Source organism: Erinaceus europaeus, chromosome 17 (assembly GCF_950295315.1).
Source record: "Erinaceus europaeus chromosome 17, mEriEur2.1, whole genome shotgun sequence".
Classification (NCBI taxonomy): domain Eukaryota; kingdom Metazoa; phylum Chordata; class Mammalia; order Eulipotyphla; family Erinaceidae; genus Erinaceus; species Erinaceus europaeus.
Genome location: NC_080178.1, coordinates 8409234 through 8421528, shown reverse-complemented (window position 1 = coordinate 8421528; position 12295 = coordinate 8409234). Strand labels below are relative to the sequence as shown.

General features: G+C 48.7%; 1 protein-coding gene across 1 annotated transcript; it reads left to right on the top strand.

Moving 5' to 3' along the window:
* The first annotated feature begins 5220 nt into the window (after window positions 1–5220).
* On the top strand, window positions 5221–7527 carry LOC103110422 (macrophage-expressed gene 1 protein-like). The gene has a single exon (XM_007519593.1). It carries the CDS (start codon window positions 5221–5223, stop codon window positions 7525–7527), a length of 2307 nt encoding a protein of 768 aa, XP_007519655.1.
* The last annotated feature ends 4768 nt before the right edge of the window (window positions 7528–12295 follow it).

The following is a 12295-nucleotide window of genomic DNA, read 5'->3' as shown; positions in this document are numbered from 1 at the left end:
AATCCCCAATAAAGAAAATTTTTAAAAAAGAGAGATCCCCAAGCCCTTCTTTTTTATTTTTTGACATTTATTTTCTCTTCTGTTGCCCTTGTTGTTTTTCATTGTTGTTGTAGCCATTATTGTTGCTATTATTGATGTCGTCATTGTTGGATAGGACAGACAGAAATGGAGAGAGAAGGGGAAGACAGAGAGGGGGAGAGAAAGACAGACACCTGCAGACCTGCTTCACCGCCTGTGAAGTGACTCCCCTGCAGGTGGGGATCTGGGGACTCGAACTGGGATCCTTGAACCGGGATCCTTATGCTAGTCCTTGCACTTTGCACCACGTGTGCTTAACCTGCAGCACTACCACCCGACTCCCATCCCCAAGCCCTTCTTATGTGCCTGCTTTAGCTGTAAAAGTATTTTTTTTATTTTTATTATCTTTATTTATTGAATACAGACAGCCAGAAATTGAGAGGAAGAGGGAGAGGGAGAGAGAGAGACGTGCAGCACTGATTCACCATTCCTGAAGCTTTCCTCCTGTAGGTGGGGACTAGGGACTTGAACCCCGGGGCCTTGCGCATTGTAATACATGTGTTCAACCAGGTGCACCACCACTGGTCCCCTTCAAAGAAGTAAAATTCAAGATCCTGGGACCAGTGAAATAACTCACACGGACAGTTTGCTGCTTTTCCGTGTTACACAACCCAAATTTAAGCCTGGTGCTTAAATGAAGAAAGTTTCAGTACTGTGGTCTCTCTCACTCTGCATCTCTCTCTATCTCTCTCTAAAATAAAAGACCTCAAGCCCCTGGTCCTGCATAGAGACCAACTGTTATAGAAACTGTGTTGTGCACTTTAATGATGGTGCTTTTGGTCACTACCAGACCACCCCTATCATCCGGGGCCCTAATCAGGGAATCCTGGGATTCCCACATAGATGTGATAGGACTAGACTTCTAATAGATCCCTCTCTCCACCACTTCTGGTCATCTCCATCAGGAACATCATCATAAACCCTCTTGTGGACCTCTACAGGACCTTGCCCTCCATGAAGAGCAACAATGGTAGAAACTGCCCCACTCTCCAAAGGGAGGCTGGGCCAACATATTCTGCCACTCGAGGAAGATGGGTCCTGAAATGAGTGCAGCCTAGAATGTTCCTAGATACAGCCATGGAACGTGAGCTCAGACCTACAGGGATGCAGAAGTCACACAGGCTCCGGTGCTAAACATGAATAGACGTGGGTCTTAGGTCAGATCGGTGGGATTAGCCGTTAACAGTATTTATATACTTTTCCTATATTGGGGAGCTTCTCTATGCCCTGATCCAGCTTTCTAGTCCTAGTCTCAATTCTGACACCATCTTCCCAGACAGTGTTCTTCGCTTACCTGTGTGTTAGCTGTCGGGCTCAGGCAAAAATTAGTAGTCATGGGCCCTTGAATATATCTACAATAGACTCCTAGCTTCTTCCAACATGAAGACCCCAAATTTCACCTGTTATACTCTTACATTTAGATTCCTAATTATTAAACAATTTGTTCTGCTTTATATCTTAATGCTTTTGAGCCACCAAGTTGCAGATGCTACCATGACACTAACTTGACTTCCCTGGGCAGACGACCTCACCAATGTGTCCTGGAACCCCACCGCCTTAGAGCTCTGCCCCACTAGGGAAAGATGGAAACAGGCTGGGGGTGTGGATCAACCTGCCAACACCCATGTTCAGTGGAGAAGCAATTATAGAAGCCAGACCTTCCACCTTCTGCATCCCACAATGATCCTGGGTCCATGCTCCCAGAGGGATAAAGAATAGGAAAGCTTCTAAGGGAGGGGGGGGATATGAAACTCTGTTGGTGGGAATTAAATTGTATGGAATTGGATCCTTCTTATCCCACAATCTTCTCAATCATTATTAAATCACTAATAATAATAATAATAAACTGTGCTCTGGTATCAGATGAAACTGGATTGAAATCCTAGTTCCATCCTGTACTGATCTTTGAAGCTGAGCCCTTTCCCGGACTTCTCTGGGCCTCAGTTTCCCTCTGGCAGACATAGAATGATGAAAGGTTAAAATGAGATTGACACACCTGGCCCCACGTTCTCATTCAGAGCATCTGCTTGATGGGGCGGAAGAGGACGGGGGGGGGGGCACATTCTAAGAACTTTAGGAATTTGGAGCAGAAAAAGGGGACCTCTTGAACCCGGTCTGCCTGCCAAGTGCTGAGCCTCCTTCTCTGCCCCCCCGCAACCACTTCTGCCCACATCCTGAACATTGGTACAATCAACCCCACACCCCTGTGTTTGAATAGGGAAGCTTCTAAGGGGTGGGAGGAGGGGATATGGAACTCTGGTGGTGGGAATTGAACTGTATGGAATTGGACCCCTCTTATCCCACAATCTTCTATTTTTTTTTATTTTTTAAATTTATTTCCTTTTGTTGTCCTTGTTGTTTTATTGTTGTAGTTATTATTGTTGTTATTAATGTCATTGTTGGATAGGACAGAGAGAAATGGAGAAAGAAAGGGAAGACAGAGAAAGGGAGGGAAAGATAGACACCGCCTGTGAAGCAACGTTCCTGCAGGTGGGGAGCCCGGGGGCTTGAACCAGGATCCTTACACCAGTCCTTGCGCTTTGCGCCAGTGCTTAACCTGCTGTGCTACCGCCCGACTCCCTTCATTTTAAATTTTTTAATCCTTATTTATTAGTGGATAAAGACAAAGAAATTGAGAGGGAAGGGATATATAGACAGAGGGAAAGAGACAGAGACACCTGCAGCCCTGCTTCACCACTTGCGAAACTTTCTCCCTGCAGGTGGGGACCAAAGGCTTGAACCCGAATCCTTCCGCATTGCAATGTGTGCACTTAACCAGGTGCGCCACTGCCTGCCCCCTCCCCAATCTTCTTAATCATTTAAAAATCACTAATAAAAAAATTTAAAAAACAGAGCCAGGTGGTGGCACACCTGGTTGAGTGCACATATTACAATGCCTCAAGGACCCGGGTTTGAGCCCCCGGTCCCCACCTGCAGGGGGAAAGCTTTGCGGGTGGTGAAGCAGGGCTGCAGGTGTTTCTCTCCCTCTCTATCACCTCTTTCCTTCTCAATTTCTGGCTGTCTCTATCCAATAATAAAGATAATAATTTAAAAAAACATTCAAAAACATTTTTAAATAACCATGCTCTGGCATCAGATGAAACTGGATTGAAATCCTGGTTCCACCCTGTACTGATCTTTGAAGCTGAGCCCTTTGCCGGACTTCTCTGGGCCTCAGTTTCCCTCTGGCAGACATAGAATGATGAAAGGTTAAAATGAGATTGATGAGCCTGGTCCCACGTTCTCATTCAGAGCATCTGCTGATGGGGCGGAAGAGGGCTGAGGGGTGGGGGGCACATTCGAAGAACTTTAGGACTTTGGAGCAGAAAAAGGGGACCTCTTGAACCATGTCTACCTGCCAAGTGCTGAACCTCCTCTGCACCACCCCCCTCAACCACTTCTGCCCATATGCCAGGACCCTGAAGCATTGGTACAATCAATCCCACACCCCTGTATTTGATGGAGCTGCCTTGAGTCTCTAGTCCAGGAGAAAAGATGGGGGCAGGAGAGAGAGATAGAGAGGGAAATAATTTCTAAAACATCTTTGTCACTTGAGAAAGCCTGCTCTTGAAATGAGTGTAGCTTAGAATGTCCCTAGCTGTGACCATCGACTGCAAGCTCAGACTAACAGAGATGCAAAGGCTTCACAGGCTCCTGTGCTAAATATGAGTAGACATGGACCCCAGGTCAGACTGATGGAGATCAAAGTCGGTGGTATTTATATACTTTCCCCATATTTCAGAGCTGCTCTCTGCTCTGATCCAACTTTCTGGTCCTATTCTCAACTCTGACACAATCCTCCCAGGCAATACTTTTAGCCCACCTGCACGTTAGCTGTCCAGCCCAGGCAAAAATTAGTAAAATCATGGGACCCTTGGAATATAATTACAATTCCTAGCTTCTTCCAACACGAAGACTCCAAATTTCATGTGCTATACTCTTACCTTTAGGTTCCTTATTATTTTTTTTAATATTTATTTTATTTATTTATTCCCTTTTGTTGCCCTTGTTGTTTTATTGTTGTAGTTATTATTGTTGTTGTCATTGTTGGATAGGACAGAGAGAAATGGAGAGAGGAGGGGAAGACAGAGAGGAGGAGAGAAAGACAGACACCTGCAGACTGGCTTCACCCGCCTGTGAAGCGACTCCCCTGCAGGTGGGGAGCCGGGGGCTCGAACCCGGATCCTTATGCCGGTCCTTGTGCTTTGCGCCACCTGCGCTTAACCCGCTGCGCTACAGCCCGACTCCCTAGGTTCCTTATTATTAAACAATTTGTTCTGCTTTATATCTTACCACTTTTCAGCCACCTAGTTGCAGATGCTAGTATGATTCCATCCTGACCTCACAAATGTATCCTGGAACTCCACCTCCCCAGAGCCCTACCCCACTAAGGAAAGACAGAAACAGGATGGAGGTATGGATTGACCTGCCAATGCCTATGCCCAGTGGAGAAGCAATTACAGAAGCCAGACCTTCCACTTCCTGCACCCCATAATGATCTTGGGTCCATGTTCCCAGAGGGATAAAGAATAAGGAAGCTTCCAGTGGAAGGGAAGGGATACAGAACTCTGGTGGTGGGTGGGAATTGTGTGGAATTGTACCGCTCTTATCCCAGTCTTGTTGATCATTATTAAATCATTAATACAATATACTAATATATATATATATATATATATATATATATATATATATAATCAACTAGAGGCTCCCACGAGATAATCAGCCAATGTCCAGCGGCTGGAGGCTGGAAGGGCACCTGTGGATTCAAACACATTTCTCTCCAGAGGGACCCTGCCCACATCCCCTGACAAGTTATCCTATTGATGCAAGGGGTTGACTTTTTTTTTATTATTTTCTTTCCACAGAAGTAAATTTGGAAGACCCTGGGGGCAGTGAATCTTTCACCCAGCCGGTTCACCCCTCCCAGGTCCGCCCCAGGGCTGGAATCAGCATCTTCGCTTATTAGGTACTTCTGATATAAACCGTGTGGTGTTTCCTCTGGTGTCTTTTTCAGGATAGGTGCCCAGGAGTGTGGACTCATCCTCGGGGTGGGGGTGGGGGTCCTGAGTCAGGCTGTCACTGCTCTGTGCTTGGTCTTACTCCACACACACACACCCCAACACCACCACCATCCCCAAAGCCATGGAGGCGGTGAGGGAGGGCAGGCTGCCAAGTCCTCCCCGGGGAGCCCTGGCCTGGTGCCTGCTGGTCCTGCTGTCCGCGGGGCGCGGTGTCCTGGGGGTGCCGGTGCTGTCGGGGTTCCAGAGATGCCTGCAGGCCCTGAACGTGTCGGTGCTGGGGGCGCTGCCAGGGGCCGGCTGGGACAACCTGCGGAACCTGGAGCTGGACCTGGTGCTGCGACGCGACTACTCGCGGTGCCAGACCACGGAGGATGGCGAGTACCTGATCCCCGACGGCGTGCGCGTGGTGCCGCAGCGGGAGAGCGTGGCCGAGACCTACGCCGAGGTCCTGGACCAGTGGCTCAACTACACCGACACCTGGTCGGCCTCCATCAACGCCGAGGTCTCCTACCTGTCCATCCTCAATGGCCAGTTCTCCACCGACTGCCAGAAGGCCAAGAGCTACAGCCTGGAGCACCAGACGGTCACCACCCGGGTGCAGGTGCGCCACCGCGTCTATTTGGTCAAGGCGTACGACATTCCTAACTTTCAACCCGGCTTCCGACGACACCTGCTGTCCCTGAGCGACCACCTGGAGAACAACCAGACCCTGGAGGCTCAGTACCTGGCTGACATGCTGGTGTTAAACTACGGCACGCACGTCCTCACCGACGTGGAGGCGGGGGCCACCTTGGTGCAGGAGGACCAGGTGAAGCGGGAGCTGCTGGAGAAGCAGCAGAAGTTGCATAACGCCGTGACCTTGGCGGCCTCCGCCACCTTCCGGAAGTCGCTCAGTGTCAGCGTGGGCTTCTCCTGGAAAGACGAGAGCGACATGGTCAACGCATACCAGAGCAACACGGTGGCCTCCAAGATGCGCAGCCACGGCGGCGCGCCCTACTACCCGGGCATGACCTTGCAGAAGTGGCAGGAGGGCATCGGCAACCGGCTGGTGGCCATCAGCAGAACCGGGAAGCCTCTGCAGTCTCTGCTCCTGCCGGAGGCGCTGCCCGAGCTGCCCGCACCCGCCGTGCACCGCCTGGCAGCCGCGGTGGACAGCGCCGTCTACCGGTACTACTCCATCAATGCGCACCCGGGCTGCCGGGAACGCGGCTCGCCCGCCTTCAACCCCGGTGCCAACGTGGACGATGGTTCGTGCAGCAACATGTCCACCAGCAACTTCACTTTCGGGGGCGTCTTCCAGAAGTGCCAGCCTTTTTCCGGGCAGGATGCTTTCAGCCTCTGCGAGACCTACAGCACTATGAATCCCCTTACCGGGAACTTCACCTGCCCCGCCGGCTACAAAACCATCCCCCTGCACAATGTGAGTAAGAGCGAGACCAGGAACCACCAGGTGTGCCAGCCACACTGCCGTCGCTGCTGGCTCTTTTTCAAATGCTGCGAGGACGTGTGTGGCATGAAAGAGATACTCAGCACCGTGGTCCTCACCAGCGCCTGGTGCGCTCCCATCCGGGCATCCTCCCAGACCCTTTCTGGCTTCCTCTTTGGAGGCCTCTACAGCCCCGGAAACCCCAACCCGCTCACAGGGTCCCAGTCCTGTCCCTCCAACTTCCACTCACTGACCATTCTGGGGGACCTCAAGGTGTGTGCCAGCATGGACCTGGAGCTCAGCTCGTCCCAGGCAGTTTCGTTTGGGGGTTTCTTCAGCTGCCAGGTGGGCAACCCCATGGCTGAGCCCCTACAGAGCCAGGGGGCTGAGTTCCTGCAGGGGCTGCTGCACAACGCCAGCCCCATGAGCTTCCCCATGAAGTGTCCCCCAGGGTACAGCCAACACCAGGCTTTCCTTGCCGCTGGCTGCCAGATCCTCTACTGTCTCAAGACTGGAGTGCTCCTAAACCTGAAACAACTGCCCATCCAGCTGCCCCCATTTCTGCCTCGGCCTCCCTTGCTCAACAACAGTCTCCAAAAGTTCCCTGTGCTGATCGCCTCCAGTGGTGAGCAAGCCTGGGTGAGGGTACAGGGCTCTGACCACTGGCAGCAGGCCAGCATAGATGACTTGCAGCTGTCTTCCAAGGGCGCAGTGTTGGAAGAGTCCAAGAGGAGCTTGGGAACCACTGTTGGCATCTCCTTGGGCACAATCGCTGTGGTGATGGTGATCACTCTGGGGGTATTCTATGCCACCAGGCACCGCAGTAAATGGCCATTCAGGACCCTCCAAAATGACAACCTAACAGATAAACAGGGGAACTGTGAGATCAGTAAAACAACTGTGGACATTCCTGAGCCTGAAAACATTAACAGGTACAACAAAGTCATCCAAAACTCAAAGACAGAGAAACCCTACATCCCACCAAGGATATCACCAAGATAAAAATTAAAGGGGCTGGGCAGTGGCGCACCTGGTTGAACACCCATGTTACAATGCATAAGGATCTGAGTTCAAGCCCCCGGTCACCACCTACAGGCAGAAAGCTTCATAAACTGGCAAGCAGTGTTGCAGGTCTCTCTCTCTCCCTCTCTCTCTCTCTCTATCTATCTTCTCCTTCCCTCTCCCTAACACTCTCTTGCTGAGAAGCCCACAGTTCTCCACCTTGCACTGCCCTGTGGGCTGCCTCTCTTGCTAGGAGTCAATAAATCCAGCTTTGTTTAAATACCGATGTGTCGCATTTTGTGGGTTTTGTGTGTGTGTGTGTGTGTGTGTGTGTAGGTGTGGAGAAGAACTAGAGAGTTGATTTAATTCATCTGAAAGCCAATGTTTTCTAAAGATGTTTCATGAAGCCTAGCTTTAGAGAACTGGCACGAGTTTGCAATAGTCTTTGTGATTTCTTATGGGAGTTCTGTTTAGCTCAAGTCCATCAAAAAACCTGCCAGTCTCTTAAGACAGCAAACTTCTGAAACCAATTGAAGGGATCCTTGATGCTGAGTGGCAAGAGGTGACAATGAGCTATCACCTTGGGGTTACTTCTGATTGTGATGTTTGTAGTGGAACACACACACACACACACACACACACACTCAGCTCACTGCTATGTGGGGTCAGACACATACAAAGTATAGATTACTCTGTAAAAACATCACAAAGCTGGGAGTCAGGCGGTAGCCCAGCGGGTTAAGTGCACGTGGCAAAAGCACAAGGAGCAGCTTGAGGACCCTGGTTCAAGCCCTCAGCTCCCCACTTGCAGGGGAGTCGCTTCACAGGTGGTGAAGCAGGTCTGCAGGTGTCTATCTTTCTCTCCCCCTCTCTATATTCCCTTCCTCTCTCCATTTCTCTCTGTCCTATCCAACAACAACAATAATAACTACAACAATAAAAAACAAGAGCAACAAAAGGGAATAAATAAATATTTTTTAAAAACATCATAAAGCTTAATTATGAGCAAAGGAAGAAGGGACACAAGTTCTTATGAAGAGGGGAGCTAAAAAGGCTTCTGGGGGAAAAAAAAAAGGCTTCTGGGACTTGTGCTCTGAGCCAAGTCCATATTCAGATTTGTTCTGTTCTACTGGTCTGGGAGGATCCTCTTAACTCCAGCTCAGTGCTCTTGGCTGATGGTCTCAATTCATTTCCTAGATTAACCACCCTCCTCAGACTCCAAAACCTGAGCTCCCACTCCCCCCACCAAGAACAGTGAAAAATGACTGAAGGCATAATGGAAGGTTTTGGCATGGAATAAGATTCAAGAGTTGGAGAAGCCAGGGAGGGATATGTATGTATATACATGTGGCTATATAACCTAGCTTCCAGGAGCAATTACAGAAGCCAGAACTCCTACCTTCTGCTCCCCATAAACAACCTTGATCCATACTCCCTACAGGGGAGAAGTGATAGGATGAAGATAAGAGAACTCCACACTCCGGCTTCATCAGCACCCAGAGAGAGAGAAAGAAAAGGAGAGGGACAATGGAGGTAGTTATGATGTCATGAGTGACTTAGAGGGGAAGAGAGGATTGAATCAGAAAAAGAAGGTGCAACTATGTATAAATGTGGACAGACAGCTGTAGAGAAGATGGTTGGCCCATGTCTACAACCTTAGGGCAACTGTGGTGGATTGCAGTAGAGAGAGTGAAGATTCAGAACTCTGGTGGTGGGAATGGTGTGGATTCAAACCCCTGTTGATGTAATTCTGCAATATAAAAATTAATTAAATAATTTTTTAAAATAACCTAGCTCCCAGGAACCAAGTGGTAAGCCACCAGGCTGAGCACACATCACTATGCACAAGGACCCAGTTTTAAGCTCCTGAGCCCCACCTTTGCAAGGTGGGGGAGAGATTTATAAATAGTGAAGCAGTGATACAGATGCCTCTTTTATTTATTTATTTATTTGTTGCCTCCAGAATTATTGCTGGGGCTCAGGGCCTGCACTATGAATCCACTGCTCCTGGAGGTTATTTTTCCCATTTTGTTGTCCTTGTTGTTGTGCTTGTTGTAGTTGTTATTGTTGTCATAGCTGTAGTTGTTGTTGGATAGGACAGAGATAAATGAAGAGAGGAAGGGAAGACAGAGAGGAAGAGAGAAAGACAGACACCTGAAGACCTGCTTCACCGCTAGTGAAATGACCTCTTGCAGGTAGGGATCCAGGGACTCAAACCGGGATCCTTACGCTGGTCCTTTCACTTTGTGCCATGTGCGCTTAACCTGCTGCACTACCGCCCAACTCCCCTACAGGTGCCTCTTTTCCTCTTTTAATTTCTATCTCTATCCAAAAGAAAGAAGGAGAGAGAGAGAGAAAGAATGGAAGGAAATAAGGAAGAAAAAAAGGAAGATAGATGACAGAAAGATAGATAGATAGATAGATAGATAGATAGATAGATAGATAGATAGATAAAGAAGGACAAATTGGCCAGCAGGAGCAGTAGATTCCTCATACAAGGAGCAAGCCCCAGTGATAATCCTGGTGTCAATAAACAGATAGTGGGGTCAGGCGGTGGCACACCTGGTTGAAAACACACATTACACTGAGCAAGGACCCAGAGAGAGAAGGAAAGGGAGAGGGACTAACAGAGGTAGTTATGATGTCATGAGTGGCTTAGAGGGGAAGAGAGGATTGAATCAGAAAAAGAAGGTGCAACTATGTATAAATGTGGACAGATAGCTGTAGAGAAGATGGTTGGCCCATGTCTACAACCTTAGGACAACTGTGGTGGATTGCAGTGGGGAGAGTGAAGATTCAGAACTCTGGTGGTGGGAATGGTGTGGGAATTCCTGGCTCAAGCCCCTGGTTCCCACTCCCCCACCTGCAGGGGAAAAGCTTTGTGAGTGGTGAAGCAGTGTTGCAGGTGCTTATCTTCCATTGTATCATTCCCTTCCTTTTCAATTTCTGGCTGGCTCTATCTAATAAATAAATATAGATAATACAAAAATTTTAAATAAAAGTAGCCTCCAAATCTCAACTCTTGTTAAGGCCTAAAGGAAGAAGCAGTAATGATTTTTGCAGGACAGGTTGACTGGAAGTGTCACACACTTATGCAGGTCTCCTGTTTGTCTACCATGTCACCCTGCTCTCACACACTCACTGATGCACAATACACACATCATGTCAATTCCTGGCTGTGCCTTTGCCTCATAAAATCTGAAGCATCAATCAAGACTGGGTTCAGTTGGAGAGACAGTGCAGTGGCAACACACAGACTTGCCCTTGAGAGGCCTCAGGCTCAACTCCTGGCAGGAAGGGGGGGAGAGAATGGAAAAGAAGGAGGAGGAGAAGGTAAAGGAGAAGGGGAAGGAGGAGAAGGAGGAGGAGAAGTAGGAGGAGGAGGAGGAAGAGAAGAGAAGAAGGAGAAGGAGGAGGAGAAGAAGTAGGAGGAAGAGGAGAAGGAGAAGGAGGAAGAGAAGGAGGAAAAGGAGAAGGAGCAGGAGAAGGAGGAAAAGGAGAAGAAGAAGGAGAAGAAGGAGGAGGAATGGTGGGGTTCACGTAGGGTGGCTCCAGCCAGGTGGTAAGCTTACCAATACTCTGTCACCAGTTCTAGTGACTGAGTGATAAAGAAAGAGGACTCGGGGAGCATTCTGATACAAACACTTATTTATTGGAAGGTGGGTTTGGGTTAATATAGAAAGTTAAACAAAGAACAAAATACGTCAGAATTCACAGGTTTCTTAAAGGTCAGCTTGCCCCTATGGCAGGGGGTTGGTATGACAAGAGTTGATATGATACATTAAGGTTAAAACAATTAGTCTCCTGATGCACGCATTTAATTATCCAAAGGCATTTGAAAAAAGAATAGGGGTTAAACCAGTAAGGTGAGATAGAGAAGGAATAACAAGGCTTGATGTAAATTAAGGACATCAAAAGACACCAGGAAATAAGATTTGGGGGGCTTTTCACTGTCTGGTGTTAGGAGTGTGTGATAGTATGTGCTCTCCTTTGTGATCAAAAGGTGAAGCGGATGTGTGAACCCCGAGTGAATGAACCTTAAAGCAGGCAAACATTTGGGCTGACAGCAGGGGGAACTAAGTGTGAGGGGCCTGTAGGATTTCTGTTAGCTTGAGAGACTAACAAGGAGAAACTGAGTCTGGGAGACTTTTTCCTCTTGGCTCATCTCTATAAGGAGAGAGGCTAACAAGTGGGGTGTCTTTCCAGACCTCCATCCGAGGATGGGGGGATCCTCCCTAAGCTCTACCAAGCTTTCACATAGTCCCACAGAGGAAGAGGAGGAGAAGGAGGAGGAGAGAGTGACTCTGAGATCCGATGTCATCTTCCTGGAGGTGCATTTCTGCCCACCCACCCACAAACTTACACATGCCTTCAATCTGCCAGGAAGAATCCCTATTTCACTCCTGTTAACCTCTGTCGCTGTGAGCCCATCACTCTCCATGAGCTTCTTGAATTGGGGAGGAAAGGTGTTGGGTTCACTGTGCTTATTTCCAGATTATCCAGCTGTAGGTGCTCTAATGAGTTTGCTGAGTGAAGGAGAGTCAAATGAAGTCAGATGAGACTCATGCCAGATAACAGGATCCATCCACCACATTCTTGTAGGTCACATACTCCTCTTGGATTCTTGACTGTATCATTTCACTAACAAGTGTATTGGGGGGCCAGGTGGTTGACACACCTGGTTAAGCTCACGCATTACAGTGTGCAAGGACACGGGTTCAAGTCCCTGGTCCCCACCTGCAGGGGGAAAGCTTCATGAGTAATGAAG